This window comes from Thamnophis sirtalis, unplaced genomic scaffold, assembly GCF_051295495.1.
Source record: "Thamnophis sirtalis isolate CommonGarterSnake01/CBP01778 unplaced genomic scaffold, rThaSir2_p1.2 scaffold_5, whole genome shotgun sequence".
NCBI classification, from domain to species: Eukaryota; Metazoa; Chordata; class Lepidosauria; order Squamata; family Natricidae; genus Thamnophis; species Thamnophis sirtalis.
The window spans coordinates 106,469,628-106,493,000 of NW_028261385.1; the positions used below are offsets into that span (position 1 = coordinate 106,469,628).

The following is a 23,373-nucleotide window of genomic DNA, read 5'->3' on the forward strand; positions in this document are numbered from 1 at the left end:
CCTTTTCTGTTCAGGAGCTCAAGCCATATGATCCTGTCCACCCTTAAACCATCTTTCCAAGCAGCCTCCATGTTTCCAGTGTCTTTTCCCCCACTTGGAACTGAACCCAGAAGGACATTTCTTCCAACAGTTGCCAGATTATTTGGGACAAATTGGAAGAATTCAGTATTACTGGTGTACTGCTATTTTAAAATAAGAAAAGGAGAGCTTTTTTCCTGTCAGTTCAGCCCTCTTGGCTTTGTTCAATTTTGGGGCCCTTCAACAAGACCTATATTCTGCCCAAACAAGTTTCCTATTTCATCAACCCTGCTAATGCCCTTTCAGGAGTGCCAGCAGGATTGAGTCTACCTATTCTTTATCTTGCCTCCCCATTCTCAGCTGTTGAAATACAAGACATAGGTAGTAAAACTGATCAATATAAGACCTGGGCTGGATTAGGCAAAAAGACCAGCATACAGTGTTCACAAGTTTCTGACCAAAGCAATTAAGCTCATAAACCCTACCGGGAGTACAATAGCCTTACCCACCACTTACCAGTTGGTATGTAAGTATGTTGCTTTTGATTCAGAAGATAGTCAACAACCATTCACAGTCCAATCATAATAAATTCTCCAACTAGAGATCATATTAGGCAACAAGTGGCTAGGCCACTTCCCTCAGTGCATATCTTAACGATTTGGGAAATAGCTAAACCAAATTGACAGGAGCTGTCTACTGCATTCCATGCTCAGGAATAACATCAAGGAGAGGTCCTAGCTGAGCTGGTTTCCTTTTTTCATATCTGCCATTCAAAGTTACAAGCTTGATGAAGGAGATTTCTGTATGAAAAAGATTCTGAAGAAAAGTGTTTCTCTTGGCCCTTCTCCATGAAAAAAAAAAGATTGTTCTGGGTTAAATAATATCACAGATTGAAGTAAATGAAGATCCTCTGATGACATTTGCCTGACAGGTCAGTGGGAGGCCAACTTTGATCAACTCCAGTTCTTCAATCTTGATACAAAGCCATAAATGGTTTGGATAAGAATTGGGATACAAGCTTGGTGAAAGCACTTACCGTAATTGCCATGACCTAGTCAGAGTTTGGATTCAGAGATCCCTTCTAACTCTGTTATACAGTTACATGTTTGAGATGTGTGGCTATAGAAATGGAATAAATAAAGAAAATACACTGTAACATGGCTCAGCTACTCTGTGAACTAGGCCTGTTGTGTTGGCTTAATTTTTGTGCCACCCCAGTCACTGAAACATTCAATAAACTCTGATTAATAAACTGTGGGTTGTAGTAAGGGTGGGCAAACTGTGGCTTATAAACCAAGCATATCAAGGAGGCAACTTCATGCAGAAATAGTTTGGATGGCTACAGGTTACCTACCTCTTGTAATTCAATTCACTATCCATAGAAACTGGATTCACATACATTAAGTCATAATGTGGCTCATTTGTTCAGGTTTAACATGACCTGTAAACCCATTTCTTGGTGTCTGTAAAGCCGTAAGGGTGAGCAAACTGTGGCCCTCAAGGGCATTTGCAGGCCGATTGCCCAGCCATTTGATATAATGTTGAGGTGTCCAATGCAAATTGCCCGTTCGAAAGTGCTACAGTATCTTAAATCTTCTTAGATTTACATGGAGTTACATAGAGTTAATATTTACAAACAATTCCAGAAAGTCTTTGTATACGGCTAGGAAATCTTGCTAAGCTGCTTGTTTCAGGATGAAGTTTCCTTGGAGTGGAAGTGGATGCCTAGTGCAATGCATACTTGATTTGCCATTGCTTTTTTCCAGATATTTGGATTTCCTTGTTCAGCTTCCTGACCCAAATAGGAGCAAATTTTTGCCACTTTTGTTTTGTTTTGTTTAAATCATGAAAAATAACATTTAGGACACTTTCACCTAGCAAATGGTTTTAACTGGGTTTGACATGCACAGCATTTGATGGTCAGCCTACTGTATTTTTAAATGCTATGTTTAATAAAGAGAATAAATCTTGTATATACATGAAATAATACATCTAAGTGTTATGCTTTTTGAAGCTTTATTTTTTCTATTGTGTGGACACATGGGTCAGCTAGTTTTAAACAGATATTCTAAAACAATTTCCCCACCCTAAATGTCCCTCCTGAAATACCTCACCCCATCGTTTTCGAGAGGGGGGAACCCACTTTCCAGTTACCACGGAAACCGTCGCCAATATTCCTTTCCCTCCCCTCCCCCATGGCCTCATTCCCATTCCCTCCATTTCTTCCACAGTGCAGCTTTTTCCCCAACAGCCAATAAAAAGCCTGTTACTAAGCCTCCTGCTCGTTTAAATAACCCAATCATATGTCTTCCCTGCTTTCTCCTTATAAGGGGAGTGAAACGCAGCGTATCCTTCTAAAACCACGTGGATTCCCGTTAAGAGCGCGGGAAAAAGTGTTCCCCTTCCCCCAACTCAGTACTCTCGCGCGCTCAAGTAAATAAGCTCCGCCTCCTTGGCTAGAGGAGGACCCTGGGAGGGAGGTTCTGTGAGCCCGGGAGTTCGTTGAGAGCGAGAGCGGGCGGAACGTGGAGGGAGGCGCGTTGTAACGCGGGGGGAGAGGGAGAGAGTGACAGGCAGCTGGAGTGGAAAATTACAAGGATGAGAAGGCGCAAGATGGAGGCTTTGTGTTCTCAGGCTTGTAACCTTCTCTACGCAGCTCATGTCGCCATGTTGTTTGCTAGTTGTTGCTGGTTTACCTCGCAAGACAAGAACTTGAAATTTCGACGACGCATTCCTTGTTCGTTCGACAACCGTAAAAACGTCCCAGGATGCATATTGTTAGTTTTGATCATGCAACTTACGGTGACCACAAAATATGCAAGGCTGTCAAATTCTCCACAACACTCAAGTAAACAAAGTGAGGGGGTGGAAAAAATAACGCTAAGCAAACGCTGATCTGATTCTTTTAAACATTAGCGATAAATAAGATTTACTTCCTTGTATTTCTATGCGTGACACCACAGTTCAAGATTCATTTTTAGCATTTGGGTCGATTCAAGGTCTGAATGCCATTGTGGAGAAGCTCCCCCCCCTCCTTCCCAAAATCGTGATGAGATTTAGACTGCCAACTATTTCTTTTCTACAGGATTTGCTTATTAAGAACATTTTAACTGCAGAAGGGAATGGAATTGGAGGGAATTCTGAGTCCCTGAGGAGTTTCTGTGTCGTTTGGCTAGTGCTTCATAAGATGTCTGAAGGTGCTGTTGGGCTTGCAGAGACTTTTCTCATTCAATGACAAATTACTTGTCCTGACTTCTAAGATTTTAAAATAGTTAAAAGGGGGAGCCTAGCTTCCTGCTAAGCAAAGCAGTATTCTTTTGTACAATCTTTATTTGAAGAATGGTTGTGGGCTCAATATACAAAGTTAGAAATTAAAAATGGAAGGTGTTGTAGCCCAGTGCCTTATTTCAAGTACCAGCATCTTTCCCAAAAGCTAGAGGGTGACTTTTTGGTAAATCAGTGCTTTCTGATTGTTTCTTAGGGCATCATGATGAGAAGCAAACTTCCAGGAAACTATTGTAAGACCACCACCAACATATTTTAAAAATTCCAAAATAAGCCCATCAGTTGAATCCTTGGAGATTTTGTAGTGTCAACCGTAATGAAAAAACAATGGAAGGCTTAATTTATAGGTTTGTTAAATAACCAAAGTCAATTTTCATGAGAATTAACCATGATAAAATAAGTGAATGGAATATAAGTGGTAGAAGATTCAAGTGAAAGACAAGAAAGACCCTGTACATTGTGTTGGAGCAACTATGTAAAATCATAGTATTCCCCTCCACGTATTTCCACAGTGCTATTTACTAATTCAAATTCAATAATTTGATCTGAGAATAAGGAACTCACCTGTTGAAATATGCTTTTAAATCTGTATTATAGTTATTATAACTTCAAATAATCCAAAATTTAATCTTCTCTGTTATTGAATGAATTTAATTTTGGGAGGCCTAAGGATAGCAAGATTTCTAGAAAGGTATAGTGTACTGTAACACCTAGCTGCTGAACCATTGGAGTTTGTGACACTTAATGTAAGAGAGGTTTTATGCCTTGTGTAAGAGATATTGAATTGTTGTGTAAGGTATCAGTATAACCATGTCTTAAGATGCACTCCTTATACAGTAACATAAAGTTATAATAAATGTTCAGTTGCAAAAAACTAAGCTAGGTTCCTTATTAATAACTAGAATAATCATGTCACAGTTAAAAGCGCTGATTCTTTGGAATAAATTCTCTCAAGGATGACTCTTGGAATCAAGTCAATTGAAAACTGTTTTCAAAAATCCATGTGAAATTGCTTTAAAGTTAATGAATCCTTACTATCCTGAGTCTAATATTCATAGAAGTTTTGATTTAGAGGAGCTTCATTTTATATAATGAAAATTGAATTGATTGCAGTATGCTTTTGCATCAATTGTTCTGTACTCGTGTATTGGTATAAGTTTGGTATTCATTTTAGTAGGTTTATATTCTACTGCAAATGGAAAGTGACTCTTAGTGGCTTATATTACACATACGTGCACAAGCCTAATACACATACACTTATGTGTAGTCCTAGTACACTTAATGTTAAAAGTGTAAGATGTTAAAATAATTAAGGCAATGAAAAATAGTAACAACTCAAAACAGGAACAATACAACAGTAATAATATACCAGGAGGGCTTGTCTCTATTTAAAGACCTGTTGAAATATTTAAGTTTTTATTGGCTTTCTAAATTCCAGTAAGTTTAGGATTAAATATAGTGACATGTTTAGCCATGCATGGGAAAAGCTACACTTAAAATCGGAGGGGTTAGGATTTGTTTTATGAGAAATTTCAAGAGGGAACTATCAATAACAAGTAAACTCTCCTCCTCAACTATGGCTGAAAACTACAATAAGGATGATTGGCATCTTGGTAGCAGCACCAATTAGTAATCTCTGGAAGCAAAGAATGGGAGTGGAACAGGCAAAATGACACTTCTTCCCTCTCTTAGCCTTTGCTTTCTTTAACTTACCCCACATTAAAATAATGCTGTCAGCCTCAGTACTGTTGCAGAATAAAGCATCAGATGTTAGGATTTGAGAGACTAGTGGGTACCACTTGAGTGCAACTTTTTTATGCCCAGAGACTCTTGTTTCTCTTTAGTTTTTTCTTGAATGTTTTACTGAGGTTTATGTCATAAGCTTTGTTACTGTTCTAGTTTGACTACCCAAATTGGGAAATGAGCATCATATTGTGAGAGTTATACTATCTGGATGTCCGCTTCAAAATGATGCTGGAAAAACTATCAACCTCATAACATTTGCAATATGCTGTGTTTTGTCACTCATGCTTCTAATTGTTGGATGAGGTTGCCAATTATTTTTGAAATGGTGGAAAGCCCTAAACTGATGCCTGAGCTTAGTAAACTGAAATGGAGTTTAGAAAAAACGAGTCTGTTTGGTGGCTTCTATATGCAGGTTGGTGTCTTGATTTTTGGGGATGAGTTTATATTCTCTTCACTTTAGTGTGCTTCTACATCCAGTTGATTCCTGGAGATACATATGCTTTCATGGCACCAAGTGCCCTAAGCAAGCTTTCCAAGTGATGGATCAACTATATTCTGATCCAAGTTATCCATGCATTGATCTAGGCTGCAAATTCAGAAAGTTTGTCATAACTAGGGAGGGGATGGAGATGTTGAACTTTTTTTTCTTAAAAAAGGAACTTGAGGAACAAGGATATGTGTACAATGAAGATAAATTAAGGAAAAGTGGCAGATACCACTACATCTCTTTAAAAGACATTACCAAAACCCTGCTCTGAGTCTGAAACATTAATTGTAGATGTGGTTGGAAGAATGCTGCAAAATGTAGATGAAAAACCTGTCTGCTTAAAGGTAGTCACTTTAAGGCTACTTTATATCTTAGGTTTTGGAACTCTTATTCCCCTTGTATAACATACATTTATGTTGATTATGAATTGGATATAGCTAATTATATAAAGCAGCATTTAATCTAAAAACCTGAACAGATTTCTAACTCTGGGATTCTACTTGTTTAACTGAGATAAGCCTTTTATTTTTCATCAGGCCACTGGGTTTTTAAAATCTCTCTGTGGTACTTCTTTTGTCACTTGAACAGAGACTCCTTAATCTTTCATGCTGTTCTTTTTCCTTATAATCATATCACCTATTTACTTTATAACTATTCCTCTTTTTATTGTACTGTGTAATTGTGAAAACCTCCTTGGAGGGTGAATATAAAATTATCTTTATTTCAAAACATACTAGTGCTGATGTATTATTGACAGGAATGTTTTTTCAGGCTAGAAAGCTGGTGGCCCTGGGCCTCTTTCATCTCCTTTAGGCCTGTGGCATAGTTGGCACTACTATGAAGGAGAAATAGGCTAGCACTAGACTTATACTATTGAAATGTATGCCATGTCTCAAGTGGGGAAGGGATATTGCATCTTTTCCAAAATGGTAGCCATATTTTTACTATTCCAGGGAAAACTGCAGTAAAGCCTACATATCCAGAATTGTGCCATACCCATATCCTGCTCCTATAAATAAGTATCAGAAAAACCATAGGGGGCAAGGCAAGGTACCCTTACTTGTCCATTACTGTACAGTACAAAGCACCAACCTTGTGACACCCTGATCTCCAGTGGCACAACAAGCAACATTGCTACCAATTTAGGCTACAGTGTAATCACAGGTTCAAGTCCTCTTATCCTATTTGTAATTGCCTTTTCTGAAGAAGAAAAAATACTTTCACCTGTCCTGAAGGACAGGACAAAATTGTATTTGCGCAAAGTAGAGTGAAGATGAAATTTTGTAGCTACCTGTGTAGGTAGAATCAAAGGTGAGGATAAAAAGCAATTGTTTGAGGAATTAATATTTAGCTTTAGATGAATATGGGCACTAATTCTGAGGGAGAAATGGTGTAGTCTGAATATTTAGTAGTTATAACTGGAACTCTTGTGCATTTTATACTTAGCTGATTCTGCACAAATCTTCAATTTAGGTTTGCAAAGCAGTAGTGTTAATTAGTTTTTGATTAGTAATGACAATGTGCTTCCCTATGTTGGAGACACTGTGTAAAGGATACAGCTTCCTACTTCTTGGTGTATTGGGTAATGTTAAAATAACTCCCAAGAACCACCAGTATTAATATAAAAGGTAATGTAAAATAATCTTGTAGTTTTGTTTTATCTTTCTTGCTTTCCTGTGTAAATGAACTTAAGAGTATTGGAGTAGTGATTGCTGCTATGTTTCAAGTTTCAAAGTAGGTTATCTCTTTAAGGAGAAGCACTAGGATACTAAATAAAAGCAACAACAATAAACAAGTTTCCATGTGTATCGTATAAAATGCCATTTCTTCATATCTCCTTTTAGAGTATTACAAAATGAGCCATTTCATATATCTTGTATTTAAGTTGTGTTTATATTTAGTTATTAAATTTGTTATTATTGCCCAGTGCAGTAAGATTCTAGGCAGCTTACAAAAGCCAATAGAGTTTTAAAAAATAAAATCAGACAGGCAAAACTAGAAACAATGATACACAATAAAAACACAATGACCCCCAGGCCTGGGAGCAGAGACAGGTTTTATTTTTTAAATAGTGAATTCAATGAGGGGGGGGTAGAGAAGTTGAACATGAGTGCATCTTTATTAAGAGGAAGTTGATGCACCCCAGGAGACTGGGTAGCATCTGTATCTCTATGGGGATACCATTCCAGAAGATGGCAGTAACAGAGAAAGCGCACTTCATTAGTAGAAGGGATTTGGAGGGCACTCATTCTGGACACATATACCTGGGCGGGTAGAAACAATTGGAAGTACGTAGTGGTGGGTTTCAATGTATTTTACTACCATTTCACTCGTGTGCGCTCACGCAATGCTTCTGTGCATGTGCAGAAGCGTTGGGGCAGGTGAGCGGAGCCTCCTGCCACCGCCACTACCAGTTCACCCAATCCAGGGCGAACCGGCAGAAACCCAACTCTGGAAATACATGGTCCCTCTGATAACCAGACCCAATCAGCATCTTGAATTGTACCTGGAACCCCACTAGCAATAAACGCAGCTCGCATAGTGGCAACGATGCATGGACATAGTGAGAAGTGTCCATTACTGCTTGTACCACTGTATTTTGCACCAGGTGTATCTTCCATATGGTCTTTTATGGTAGCCCGTATAGAGCACATTGCAATAGACCCATTGTAAGATGACCAGGCCATGAGTACCATCTGAAAGGCTTCCTGCTTGAGAAAGCACAAGATGAATCTCTGCAAAGTTTTTTTTTGTCACAACTGCATCTGCACCTTGAGCAGTAACTTGAGTGCTGTACAAGAGGCCCAAATTGTGTACTCCCAAATGAAGTGCAATACCATCCAAGTCTGGTGGTAAAAACATTCCCGATCCACTGGGGGAGGGAAGAAAACAGCCCTAGCTACTCAGTCTTGCAGGATTGAGCAGGAGTCTATTCCTCCCTATCCATACTTGAACAGCCTCCAAACACCAAGTTGGTACAGCTTCACTTGCATGCCAGGTGTTAAAATGTATGATCTCACCCATGTAATATGGCAGTGCCATGATTTGAGTATTGAATTACATCATATCCTGAGCTGTATACCCAGGGCAGTTATTAACTGGATGGCAGATAGATTTTAATATGTTTTGTTACTGAAGATAATGGAAAATAGTTATTTCTGCTGAAGCGAAGTCTGCTAGAAAGTGTCATCATCAAAAGGGAGGATCGGGTTATGTTCTGGGAATTCTAGGATGTAGCATCCATGTTCTGCTTTTCCTCTGGTCTCATGATTCATCACATTTTAGATATTTTATCAGTGAAACAGCAATTTTTAGCGGTTGATAAATTTCTTTAATTTCATAATTTTGGGAGGGGGGATTGCCAAATTTTAACATTTTTACATAGCACAAATAGAAAACAACTAAATTGTATGCACATACCACTTCTTTGGTTATTGATGTTTGTATGAGTTTGTGTACTATATGGATGTATGTTACGGATACATTGTAGGTACAAACAGATGAAATGCAATCCTAGGTAGGCAATCCTACACATGCTCTGAAACTTACTTTGACCAAAGGACTATACTTCCAGAAAAGTGCTTAGGATTGTAAGACTCCAAAACAGGAACCGTTATGGCAAGATGAATCTTGCTTTATCTTTCTCTGCTTAAAGGAATACTACAGACAAACAAGAATTTGAATTCAGACCGTTGCAAAACTTGAACTCATTAAACTGAACAACTCCTAGTATATTTTTGCGATGAAGTTTCCATCTTGTTAGCTCCTGGAAAATGCCTCAGGCATTTTGAAGTAAGAAATATAGAATGCTGCCTGATCACTTGGCAAAGATACAAAGCACTAGATAATCCAACAATAAATGTAGAGGAGACCTAGTGATGCTCAGCACCATTAACTAAACCTGGCACTTTGCCATTTACCATGTTCATTTTGGGATAAAAATAGCCTGGCTCCACCTATCTGTACCTAATAACTTCCAGATTATAAACTACTGCACTATAATAAATTACATTTAAAGTTGTCTTTGAAGACAATTTAAAAATTGCCTTGTAAATTGAAAACAAAGCCATGTGCTGGTTAACCCGGACTGAGTTTGATTATGCTTTGCCAAAAGTACATGCTCCGGATTATCAAGGCTCAGTCCCAAGGATAAGCCTAAAAGGCCATCACAACTTGGGGAAAGGATATGTGATGGAATGCTAACTTTCATGTTTTTCAGTCAATATATCATCTAAAATACAAAGAGTGGATGAAGAGGAAAAGTCTTTCACATCTCCATAAATTTCCATATTTTCTCTATGAACACAAATAGGAGTCCCACTCCTTTGTAAGCAATGCTCAGATCAGCGACTTCTTGGCACAAAGGCAGCAGCAGAACTTTGTGTGGTGACAAGATGTTTCCGTATAGTTTAAACTAGAATGATTTTTTTTTCATTTTCAAGAAATATTTCACCTATTTGGAGATGTGTGCAGTCCACAAATATACTGCATTGAATTGGGGCAAACATCCTCAATCAAGTACATTCCATACCAACCTATTAATTATTTAGTTGCTATATTTTCCATTGTTTTATAGGACAGCAAAGCATTATTTAAACTAAGGAAAAAGAGCATAGTGTCAACTGCACTAAAACAGGATTCAGGGAAGAGAATGTTTCACATTTTGAATATGGCTGTCAAATAGACCAGTGTTTCTCAAGCTTGGCAGTGGACTTCAACTCCCACAATCCCTCAGCCAGCTTTGGGAGTTGGTCCACATATCTTCAAGCTGCCAAGCTGGAGAAATAGTGAAGTAGACCTTTATAATTTGGCTGCTATTTTCTAATTTGTCCAAAGCTGATATTTGGAAATTATCGGCTGAAGATGAATGGTATGGCTTTTGGATACTTAATAAAGCCATCCTTCTTAGATATTGTGGACTGGTTAGTGCCTGTTGATGGACAAATAGAAGAGTGGGAACTTTGCTTCTTTGTCCTCAGAAACATTGAAGACAACTGTCTAGAGGTGGTTACTCAGATTATGATACTATTTATGATGTCATGTAATTTTTATACTCGATTATTCTTTGGTTTAAATCAGTTTAAAGTGATTATATCCTCTGGTTGCATACAAATTAGGCAGGCTTGGCACTTACATTTTTAATGCAGTGTGACAGGTAACAAGTATGGCAGAAGTAAAGAATCCATGCATGTGGACTGTCATGAAGCACTCCGAGCATACATACAAGGTTACTTAACACTGGTGCTTTGGAAAATGTGAATGTAATGTTTTGATACTGGCAGAATCAATCCTTGGTTTGACAACACCAGTCCTCTCTGAGCATATGCAGAGAGCTGCTGAGTGACATTATGCAGCGCACAGCTGTAAAGTGGCAATATCTGGAAATGTTGCCACTGCAATAGGAACCCGGTGTTCTTGCCGGGACACAATCCTGCCGCATGTTTTGTCACAATCAAGAATGGCAGACCGAAGGAGAAAAAAAAGTGCGATTATTCGTGATCGTTGGGTGGAAAGCAAAAAAGTAGGCGCTTAGTTAATCTGGAATAAATAACGCGGCGTAGTACAAAGGGCGTGTGCGATCGTCTGTAGGCGGTGCGGGCGAAAGAAAGGGCAAACAAAGGAACAGAGGACAAAGCATACACGGCAGCGTCCCCAAGGGCAGGAGCTCAGGTTCATGGCTCTCGGTGCAGCCCTGGACCGCATAATCTCCTTTAACCCGCCCGATAGATAATTATTTGCAAAGCTATCTTCGTTGGTTTTGCAAAACGCAGCGGTGCCGCTTCGCGAGCCGTTCTTTCCCGCTTGCCACTCGCTTCTTTCCCCTCTGCCTCTAATCTCTCCCCTCCCTCCCGCAGGCCCCTCCCTCCCCGCTCTCTCGTCACCGAGCCCTTTTTCTGGCACTGCCTTGTCGCGGGAGAGAAGGATTTTGTTCCTGGCGCTTGGGAGCAGAGCGGCGGCAGCTGGCAGGTCCCTGCTTCGAAACTGCATCTCGTCTGCCTAGCCTTATTCTCGCTGCTGCCAGGATGTCAGAGAAGTCCGCCGACGAGGCTCCGGTGGAGCTCGGAGCCAAGGTGAGACGCTCGGATCGAGCCGGTGGCTACGCGCAAGACCTGGGAGACCTTCGTCTTCCAAGCTCGGTCCATTCCGAAATCATCGCGGCGCGCCAAGACTCTTTCGGAAAGGCAGCTTCGGAAAGGAGAAGGGGGAAGAAAGAAGCGCTCGCCTTGCCTCCTTTCCCGCCGCCAGCCTTCTCCCGGGTCCGATTCTCCTGTCCGCTCCCTTCTCCCTCCCTCATCCTCCTTGCGCCCCGCGCGCGCTTCCTTTTTTGTTTCCTTGGAAATGGAGCAGCTCCTGGCTGGAGATTGGGGTCGAGAAAAGCTCCTGGCGCGCTCAGGCGGTGTGTGGGCTTCGGTCCTTCCAACACCGCCCCCCCCCCCGGGAGCGCCCTCCTCTCGGTGCCATTAACCCCAAGCGCCCTTGGCTCCTTATTTATTTATTTTTGCCAAAGGTCCTTTGCCTTTGACAACTGGCGGCGGTAAAGGCAGATTCCGCCGAGATAAATCGTTCTTCTTTTGAAAAGCCCCGACAGGCAACAATGGTGGGAGGGGGGGGATTCATTCTTCAAAAGCCCGCGCTCTCCTGGGCTTAGCGCTCAAAAGGTGCGCTGCTTGGAAAGGAGGAGGCCGATCCTCCCACCGGGTACTTTGGAGGGCAGAGGAGGCTAAACCGCTTCGCTTGTATTAGAAAGAAAGCCGTAAGGCGGAGGAGCGCAACACAAAGCCAGGAAAAAAATGGAAGGCAATTAAAGGGCGGGGGTGCGCGCGGGCTCGCGCTTGCCTGCCAGGTTGCCAGCATATGCGTCCTTCTCATCGCCCGCTCAGTCTCTGGACTCCGGAGGCATCAGGTTTTAGGTATTGGCGGCTTCAGCGGTTCGACCGTTAGTAGCAGCATACTCTGTACATCTGTTCCGGAAACAGCGGGTGTTACTGGCGTTCAGCGGAGCAGAAAATGGGTTACCGGGCTTATTGTGTTCTTGTGAGGATGGTCCTCAAAGGATAAGACAAAACATCCCTCAGAAAAATCGCACAGGTCTTTCGGGGTTGGGGAGTGAGATAGATAATACCAGAGGGCAGGTTTCCCCCCCTACCTTTTAATTTACATTCCATCAACTAGTTTGTGAATAAGACCCGTTTGAAATTAATTGAAGAGGAGGTGAAAAGACAAGTAAAAATAGTCAAATGTTAGTCACAATATTAGGCACCAGGAGTCTTGTTACTAAGCACTTTCATATGGAATGAAACACAGAGACTTTCGAGATGCAAAATCCCCAATATGTTTATTTGGAAGTAAACTGTGGGATCCAATGAGGCTGTGCTGTTCGCCTCCCTTGTGCCTTTACAGAGAAGGGCAAACAATGGCACAGGATACTTTTCCTGTTGGAAAACAGGGAGATAGATGGAAAATGCAGACAAACGGCAAACAGCTCGTGTTCCAGAGTTGAAGCTTGCACAATGTTTTTTTTTAACCAGTTGAAAAGGAAAAGAAATAATTAATTGGAACAATCCTAAGAGCAGCCAGGGACATGGGGATAAAGGTTAAACATTGCAGAGGACTCAGCCTCGCTTCTGCTTTGTCTTTGCTGTCATGAAAACCAAAGAGAACTGGAACTTGGTTGAATAATTTTCCATATAGGGTAAGGCAGTGTTTTTGTAGCCCAGAACTATATGCTTAATTCTGTGCAATCGCTTCAGAAGGGGGACTGCCCTAGTGATCTTCTGTGTTGTTTCTTGTACCCAATTTAACAGCTTCCTTCAGAGATGAATTGATCTGAACAGTTATTTGCTGTTTTATAACTGGATGATGTCTATTCTATGATTTGTGTCTTAGTTTTTCATCCTGCACTGAGAACCTTTACGTTTTAAGGCCATTGTGCACTATAACTTTGGACACAGACCATCCATGTGGGAATTCAGAAAGCTACTATAAATAGCAGGATAGTGGGTACAGTGAAAAGGTAGTAGTTTTACAGAGAAAATCCAGAATGGGATCCATTATGAAGGCCCCTGGGTTTTTGGAAGAAGAAGATACCAAGGAAGTTTCATTTGAGATTTGGATGTATTAAATAAAGCAGTTTGGAGGGAGACATGCAGATTTGGATGCTGTGGGTCTGCTACCCAAACGATCAATTCAGGTGAGATTAGCATGTAACTAGGCCAGAGTAGGCTCCCCTGTGGCTGGCAGGATCAGAAATATTATGTCTTCAAAAATAACACAATGCCCTCTAGTGGAAAATGACAGCTTGGAACCTTTCTCATCTATGATACCTTGTACCATTTTGTCCCATCCCCCCTTTCAATCTTACACTGACACTTGCCTACACTGTAATTTTAGTTGTAGTTGCATTAAAGAGAACATGATTTATTATTTAGCTGGCCCTTGAAGGAAGTGATGTAGAATTTCAAGTTTTTTTTAAAAAAAAGACAGATTTCTTTTCTATAAATTCTCAATACAAAAAACAAAAGCGAATTGTAGAATATTTATGGGACATGTTTCCTGCCTTCCATCTCCCTCCCCCCTCCCCCTCGTCTTAAATTTATACTCTATACACCTGATGGAATGATTCTGAGAGGCTTACAAAAATGATGAAAAGATAAATAACAAACAGTTAAAATTAATAAGAATGAAATAGAGACTAAAAAAACCCCCAACGGGACAGATGGCTTGGGGGTGGGGTCTTCTCTCTTATCCTGTTAAGCACCTTTATCCTGCCTTTATTGTTATAGATAACTCAAGGTAGCAAACATACCTAATACTCCTCTCTCCTCCTATTTTCACCACTACCACCAACAAACCTGAGAGGTGGGTTGGGATGACAGGAAAAGAGAGAGACTGGGCCAAAATCACCTAGCTGGCTTTCATGCTAAGGCAGGACTAGAATTCACAGTCCCCTGGTTTCTAGCTGATGCCTTAACCATTAGACTAAGGTGGTCCTCATTGTTTCTGCCATCTCAATAAGCCTTTTTGATCATGTAAACATGTTCTTGGTTGATACTTGCAGAGACAATTACTGGAATACAGTTGAGTTACATGTTTGCTAAACTAGCATCGTGTAGCACAAAAAGGGTTTGAATCTGCAAAGCTGCATCACAAGAATTATAGAAATACAAGAAAGCCACTTTCTGTATTGACATTCTTGCAAACATTTAGCAGTTCCTGTTTAGAAAGAAGTAATATTTGGTGTATATTGCTGAACATATTGGAGATTTAATGTTACTTCTAATGTACTACAACTTAAGAAGCAATCATAAGGTTTGTATTTATTTCATGAGATGTTACAACAGGTTGCAGATTTTATGCATCATTAAAGACAGCAGTATAGGAAATGGACAGAGCACAACCCTTTTGCAAGTTATTTTCCATACGGCCCAATTAAAAGAATGCTGATGGATTGGTGAATTCTGCCACATGTTTAGTGAAAGGTGCAATTTGGAGTGTATGTCTCAGTCTAGAGGTAAATTATACAACAAGTACTGAATATTGACAAACCCTCAGTTGGATTTCAATGTGCCTTACCTTATCTGGGTTTTCTTATTTGTTACAGGTGTGAAAATGACAGGCATGTGCAATTTCAATGACATACTGTGATTTTTTAAAAAGTACAAAGCATCTCTCAAATGTTCTCTCATATAATGTGTAATCCTGGCTGCTTTTGCATTTCATTAAATGATCTTTTAAAAAAAACAATTGCTGAGTCACTCCTTCAGCTGCCTCCCTATTTTGCAACATTTTTTTTATCATACCAGCCATGGTGAATGTAACATTAATGTAGTTTGCATCATCTCTTTCAGGAGCTGAAGGAGAAGAAGGAGAAGCATGAGGAGAAGTCTGCTCGCAAAGACAAGAAAGAGATCATAGAGGTAAAATTGGGTCTGCATTTCATGCAGGAGCCAGAGGTGAGCAGGTATGGCAAGAATGAGGCAGAAGAAAGAGGGCAAGGTGAGGAAATGCATGGGGTCTGCCCACATCTCACTTTTTTGATGGACCTTCTGCATTGCTTCTCGTGATCATTATTGAACCAAGCTATGGTGAAATGAAATGATGAAACAATAAACATAGTCTCTGAGTTGAAAAAGTTTTTTGGCCTAAAGGGGAGTGGCAATGCCAGCCATCATCTTTTTTTTGCTGCCAACTGATAGAGCTTTGGAGTTGCAAAGTAAAAGCATGCCTCTGAAAGCAGCATTGTGGTGCAGTTTCCAATCCCTCTTTTCTTCAATGAACTCTCCATGAGACCCTGAGAAGAGGTGGAATAGAATCTTATCAGCAATAGAAGACCCTGGAAAATGGACCAAACCAAAGAATGAACGGACAAATGTTGCAGAGTAGTTCCCATTGGCTCAGACTTCAGGCATTGCAGAACTGAAGACCTGGGGTAAAGGAGAGTCTAGAGAAGGCAATAAAAAGTCAAAGGGCCAGTGAGGCTTCCCAAGGTTTGCTCCTAGAATTCCAGTTGTGAGAAAAATTAGGAAAGAAGAGCAGGAAGCATTCCCTTTCCCTCCCTTCATAACAAATAGCAGGTAGAAAAAGGGGCAGCCTAGATGTTTTTTAAATGCTGAGTTAGTTTTTCATAGATCTGTCATTCTTTTTTTCCCCTGGTAAGTACTTTGTGGTTAACAGCTGCACAGTTGGCAGACATTCCAAAATATGTGGCTTCTTTTGGCTTAGCTAGGCTGTCATTAGGTCAGTTCTTTTGTTTCTGTATCTGTCTTTGGGAGCCGTGGAAGGAGTCCGTGCAGATGGCAGAACACAGAGGGCAAGTGAAATTACTGTTGGCTACCATAACCCCTTCGATGTCTTGCAATTTGCTTTGAAGAGAACCAGCGAATGAGCAGAGTTGTATAGGTATTGGGCTCAGAAGACACAATTTAACATTTGATTCTCAGAGTGGGCATGGGATGATTGCCTCCCTAGAAACCTTCTTGGTTTGGTATAGTATTGGTGGATAAAGTTGTTCCCCCCCCCCTACTATAAAAATACACCCACCTTTCAGTGATTTTTTTTTCTCTGTGCAGAGAAATACAAAGACCGGAGTGGAGTTTGGAGAAAAATGATGGATACAAAAGCTCTATCCCTAATCTGTATAATCCAAAAGTCTTGGTGACAAGATAACTTGCACTCTATCCAAAATTAGATAAAAATGAAGAAGTCCCTAAGAGAAAAGGAGGAAGAAATACAAGGAAGACTTTCACATAATCTATTAAATATATATTGCTGCAAAAGACCACATTTACATAGTAGAGCATTTTGTTTCTAACTAGGGCTTATCACATATTTACCTGTATAGTTTACACTGTTACATATCATTCTTTTTTCCATCCTTCTCCTACTGCATAGTTCACAGTAGTGTCCCAAAACTTTGATTCAGCTTTTTGCATAATATTTATTTTTATCAGAGTAACCTATAAAAACAAAGATGAAGTGGAGTGCACAGTAACAAAGTTACTGTGGAGTGGTTCCATAATTATAAGTAAAGCAGGTACTCAAAAGTGTTAGTCACAAAGTATTTGCTAGGAAAAACAATAATGACAAATCAATGAAGATCTGACCCAGCATTTGAAAATCATAATTAGGACTTGACATGATGTGGCTAAAAATATTTCAAGTGATAATGTCAACGAATTTAAACGAAATATGTGTAGGCTCTTAGCAGTGAATCTGTTGTTAAAATGCCTAATATAGTGCATGGAATGTGCATGCATCCACTCTGATTCTTACTCTATCCCCATGCTGGCTTGCAAACTACTCTAGAAATGGATTTAGAATGATGAGTAAGATAACTTTGAAAAGCAAGAGAACTGTCAGTATAAGAAGACAAAAAAAGAATAGGTTCGTAGCACAGTCCTGCTGATGAAAATTAGCAGTTTTGGTGCTGAGAGTTGCTAAGAACTCCCAACTTCTCAAAAGAAGAGTGAGCTATATGTGTAATAGAATAATGGTAGCTATAATTTCAACCTGTCTTGGGGATAGGAGCTGAAATAAACAGATATAAATACAGCCAAAGTCTACTGGGGTTGGCTTTATGACCTGTTTGGCAGGTTGCGCTTATCATGTGACTTTCCTTTATGCAGGATGATGAAAATGGGGCTGAGGAAGAGGAAGATGATGAAGATGCAAATCCCGAGGATGTAGATGATGAGGATGAAGAAGATGAAGGTAAGAGCAAGTCAGCCACATAGTTCATACATTTTTGGTAAGTGAATTCCATGGGTAGATTAATTAGCATTGATTTACTTTTTGTTCTAATTCCAAGATGATGAGAATGAACGGGAACCAGATACACATGCAGTAAAACGATCTGCAGAAAAGAAGCAGGAAGAGGTGAGTAGGAACTTTGTTTAGTGTGTTCAGGAAAGCCTTAATAGGAATATACAGGGAAAGTGAGCAACACTACAGCACCTAAGTACCCAGGGGCTGATTCAACACTACATTGATTGATTTATCAAATTTAGACACTGCCTCTCTCACTATGTAACTGACTCTGGACAGTTTACAATTTCCTTTGTATAAAGGCAACAGATACAATGATTGAGTATATAAGTATGTTGAGAAGTTTTGGACTAAGGGAGTCTACATTTAGAATTTCTAGGGATTGCGGCAAGGTTTGTATCTGAAACTGTGGGCCTAGGCATGAACTAGAAGCTAACAAGAAGTTGCCCTTTTCCCCACCCTTTTCATAACAATTTATGAAACCTGTTCTTAGGATTCTGTGGAAATCTTAATTCCCGAAGACCCTTTGTACAAGTAGAATATAAAATGGAGTTAGACAATTTCTAACATAAGGCAAGATTTTGGTGGCAGGTCCCTCCATGGAGATTGGTGGTAGTGAACCTAGATTGTTCTTCATTCCACAGTCTTGCTTGTCTCACAGACTTGCTGGGTGGTATTGGCTATTTTTCCAACATTAGATCATAGCTTAAAATTGGAGGTGGCATGTGGAACCCAAAAGAGTTATTAATGTCAGGCAAGAAATTTAACATTATAGGCACAAATAAAGAAGATATATCTCTCTATGTGTCTTGTGGATCCACAGCAGTGATTATTTTACAGAAACCTCTGGGATTCACTTTCCAAATTGCTGGCTGGCGCAACCGATGCAACAGTTCTTTGATTTTCCACTCACCAATCAACTGAGTTAGAAGTACCTGTATTAAAGCCAAAGTGTTTCTTATCAAATACATCCACCTTTTTCTGTTGAAGGATGAAGTTGACCCGAAAAGAAAGAAGACAGAAAATGGCTCTTCAGCTTGATCCTCTTGGCTCCATCTGCATCCTCTTCTCCGCTGTCCAACTATCCGCACACCTTCATTCCTCTGTCTGTGCAGGCAGCCTCTGTAGTGCTGTAGCTGCAGATGAGGAAGAAGAGGAATTCAATGTGCTTTCTGTCAAGAGGAAGCTGAAGGAAGCTCTTCTCCAGCTCCAAGATTTGTTTCCATATTACAGTGCTCTCTACAGTTTCATTACCCTTCACCCTCCATTCAGATAGCTCCAGTCTTTAGAAACATTGCTTCCTCCGATCTCTTCCCAGAACACCCTCACAATTGCTGCCTGAGATCCTCACGCCTCCTCAGCTTTCAACACCTCCTTGCAAACTCCTCCCTGCTCCCATCCAGCACTTCACCCCTGCCCATTCCTCTTGGCCCCTTCCACAACCTTGTGGAGTTTCTATGGTGCTGAAAGGGTTAAATCACATTTGGCACACAGGAAGTCCAGGGCAAGGGAAATCTGCCACGATGTGTTCCTGGGCTGTGCCTGTTCCCTTTCGATTGCAGGAAAAAAGTCAAAATGTAGTGATGGTGATGATGATAATACAGTGAAATGTGTTTTACTTAAAAAAATATTTACAGTTTTTAATTAATGCATTTTGTACAAATTTAAATGACAGGCAGCAAGCTGAATCTGGTGAACTTTTTTCTTCCTGGAGGCAAAGCTTGTTTTTAATGTGTAAAGTAATGTGTGATTCAGTGGTTTTTTTTCCCATTTTGGGTGTTTGTTATTTTTTAATTAGAGGACCAAAGTTTGATTTCTCCCTTGTTCCTGTCAGGTTCTTCGGTTGTTTTTCTTTGTAAATTAAAGCAGATCCATCTGCAGTATTTTCTATGGCACAGACATTATGAGGATGAGATATATAAATATATATATTGTTTAGCACTGTAAATAAAAAACCTTTCAAAAAGATTTCAGATAATTTTTGCTTTGGAAAAATTGCCATGCAGATGGCACAATCATCTGCATTCAGTTCAAGTCAGATCTAGTACACAATAATTTATTTTTCTTAAACTAACAAATGTTGCTAACTTAAAAATACATTCTATTCCTTGTTGACATTTAACCACTTCCCATTTGTAGTTACATTTTTAAAAGTTAGGGATAAAAGAGAGGCCATTGGTTTGATGATAGATTAAGATGGAAACACCCTTTAATTATTCCCATATGTGGGGAAAACCAGTCAGTGGCGGGGCTGAAAAATAATGGTACAGTAAGAACAAAAAATATTCTGTCAGATCAAAGACACATTTATTTCTGATGACTTGTTAACTGATCCAGAGCTTTTGAAAAGCCTATAAGCAGCGGATAGGTATATGGATCTCCAACTTTTGTCGTCCACCAAATGGTTTTGAGATTATAGTATTTGAAGCTGATAGCTAGTAGTCACTGATATCTTCATTATGCATTTATTCTCTTTTATACTTCTCCAGCTTGGTTGTTAACCCTGATTTTTGGTAACAAAATCTGGAGTTTGTTATTGTGCATAGAAAAATATTAGAAATTTAGGATTCTGGAGGAGAGAAAGAAAAAAAACACCATTTTCTTTATGCTGCGCATAAATCTATGGTAATTCTACAGGAGCCAAAAAGGGGTGAGAAAAGAGTTACACATAGTAACAGTAATAAATAAAAAACATGGTTTCAAAATACTTTGATAAAACTATAGTGGAGCTTCCTTTTGAAGTTTTTGTGATGACTTTGTAATTTTGTGAATCAGTTTTTCAGTGATCAACAATGATCTGTTACTGTAACTTTAGTATATGTGATACACATAGTGCTAAAAGTGAGCAGATTTTAGCCTACAGGTAGTCCTCAACCTATGACCACAATTGAGCCCATCATTTCTGTGGCTAAGCAAGGCAGTTGTTAAGTGAATTGGGCTCCATTTTGCAACCTTTCTACCAGTTGTGGTTAAGTTGTTAAGCAAAGCGGTGCAGTTGTTAAACGAATCTGGCTTCCCCCATTGACTTTGCTCATCTGAAACTGGCTGGTTAAGGTTGCAAATGGTGATCACAGGACCCTGGAGCAGCACAACTGCCAAAAATATACATGCCACCTGCTGAGCACCTGAATTTTGATCCTGGGACCATGGGGATGCTGCAATGGTTGCAAGTGTGAGATTTGATAATAAGTCATCTTTTCAGTGCTGTTCTAAATTCAAATGGTCACTAAGTGAATGGTTTTAAGTTGGGGGTTACCTGAATATGCTTCCTTTATAGGGAAGCCTGTTGGCAAGCTTCTGGGGGGGGATGGGGGATTACTATTTTATTAGATTGCAGTTCTATGCAAGTTTCCTTGAGTTCCAGTTAATGGTTGGATTGACCATCGGGAAAGTTTTTACAGCATTGTTCTGTCCCTAGGTTGAATTACCACACATTCAACCAATGCAGTCGCAAGCATTTATAGGTTTGGCTGGAATCAGAGCATCATAATCCTGGAGAGGGAAACGGAACAAGTTGTACTGAACACAGAATGCGCAGCAGATGCCCCTCTAGAATTTACACATTTCCTGCTTAGAAGAAAGAATCACAGACTGATCCTCTAAAAAGGAGTTTGGACCATAAATGTGGGAAGGGATATAAAGGCAAGGAATAACTTGATGCCAATAATATTTGGGAGGATTGGCTATGGATAGGTAAAAGGGAATTCCTTGGGAGAGGTTTGGCATTAGAGGCATTGTACATGGACTGTACTGTAAATTATATGGAAGCCTCAATTCCTGCTAAGGGGTACGGTAAGATTTACAGGGGCCTGAAAGCCCAGCTGGGTGGACGCTACCAATTGATCTGAATAAAAGTTAAGCTGGCTCAGATAATTCTTCCCGTGAAATAAAATGCATGGGACCTGCTTTCTCAGCTGCTTACAACATTACATTTTAAAATGCTACAACAATCATATCACTCTGCAAAGCAGCTTCCAAATGACAAATAAAATAGATGTGTGGAAGAGTGTAAAAATGCCTAGGGGAGTAAAAAAGGATTGGCTGGCCCTTAAATGGCACTCTGTTTTGTGAGTCTAGGGAAAGCTTTGCTGTTGCTGCAAACTGGATCATAAGTGCCTTCACTGAAATCAAGAGGCCTGAGAAGAAAGGCTATTCCTCTCCTCCTAAAAGGATTAGCTCTGAATAGTGAGGCAGCCATTTTGGTGGCCATTTTGGTGGCCATTTTGGAGCAATGCTCTCACAGCATCAGCTAGGCTCATTGGGTGCTCCAGAGACATTCCTGTTTCTCTGCATGCATGCAGTTTGCTGCTGAAGTTCCATTTGGGGAAATATTCAAACATAACAATTTTTCTTAAATCTGAATTCACAGAGTTCCCCAAAGGTTGCCTTTCTCAAGCAGATTAGTACTGTAAAATGTCATTTCTGCGGTGCTCTAAATCGGTGTTTGGCAACTTTAAAATGGATGCACTTTAACGCCCAGAATTCCCCACCTGGCTTAAAGCTGTCAAAGTTGGGGAACACCGTTCTAAATGATCTTTCTTTAGTGATTACAATCAGATTGAGGAAGTTGCATATTCTGATTTGGGACTCTCTGTATCACAGTGCAACTGCCCATTACAGTAGAATGCTTATCTGATTCAGCAAATGAAAATTTATATGACTTGTGAATCAACTCTGAATATACAAAATGCATTAGCACTTTTCTAATTATTCAATCCAATGTTAAAGATAATGCCCTGTTCTAGGCCCACCTATATGATACTATATTTTTGACGGTGATTAAAAACCACTTTCCTACAGTTGATCCAAGAAAGCCTGGATATACAGTATGTGCATGGATTTGGTTCCCTTTGTTCCCTCTGGTGGCCACACTTAGCATTGCTCAGAACAGAAGCCAAGGACAATCTCTGCGAAGTGTATGAATAAACTGGATTTAATTCAACTAAAATGCCTGTCTCAGGAGCAATCAATCAGGCAACCTTTCACAAGGCATTTTGCACTTAACCAGTGACATGAATCACATATGTGTAGTGCATCAATTGTAAAGAAGACATTCATGTTTTTAAATAAATGTTATTTCTATACTGCAGTGGCTGGAAAAGCTAACAAATCATTTACAAATTGATTCGGTTTATATATTACTCAAACTGTTGTTGTCATGACTTTTAACTAGTGAAATAGTGCATTAAAATGCAACAATTTTTGAACCAAGGTACCTCATGGAGTAAATTACAGACTGAGTCCAAAATCTGGGACCCATAACTCCCAAAGGGAATGAAATTTGGGGGAGTTGTAGCTGCGCTACAACTTGTGATCTTCATATTCTAAGTTCTTTGACAGTTTCCCAGCCAGTCTTGTAAATCCCTCACTTCTTCCCACACCCAGCAGCAGCCACTTAATTGCCTGCAAGGAAGGGGGAAAGAAGTAAGAGAGGGAGAGAGAGGGAGCTTTCCAATGCTCCCTGCTAGAAGAAAACCCAACGGGGAAGCCACTCTAAAGTCACTCCTATTCCCACTATAGGATGTATATTTTTAAAATGGACTGCAATATCCATGTAATCAGGAACAAGTCAA

General features: G+C 40.0%; 1 protein-coding gene across 2 annotated transcripts; it reads left to right on the forward strand.

Moving 5' to 3' along the window:
* Positions 1–11,387: 11,387 nt before the first annotated feature.
* On the forward strand, positions 11,388–19,768 carry PTMS (parathymosin). 2 transcript variants are annotated; one of them, XM_014064679.2, is made up of 5 exons: positions 11,388–11,607; positions 15,385–15,453; positions 17,662–17,746; positions 17,844–17,911; positions 18,641–18,784. In XM_014064679.2, exons 1-5 carry the CDS (start codon positions 11,560–11,562, stop codon positions 18,722–18,724), a joined length of 354 nt encoding a protein of 117 aa, XP_013920154.1. In that variant the 5' UTR covers positions 11,388–11,559; the 3' UTR covers positions 18,725–18,784. The 2 variants fall into 2 exon arrangements, with proteins under 2 accessions (XP_013920154.1, XP_013920155.1); XM_014064680.2 differs by lacking the exon at positions 18,641–18,784 and adding an exon at positions 18,791–19,768 and having other exon boundaries at positions 11,403–11,607.
* Positions 19,769–23,373: the final 3,605 nt, after the last annotated feature.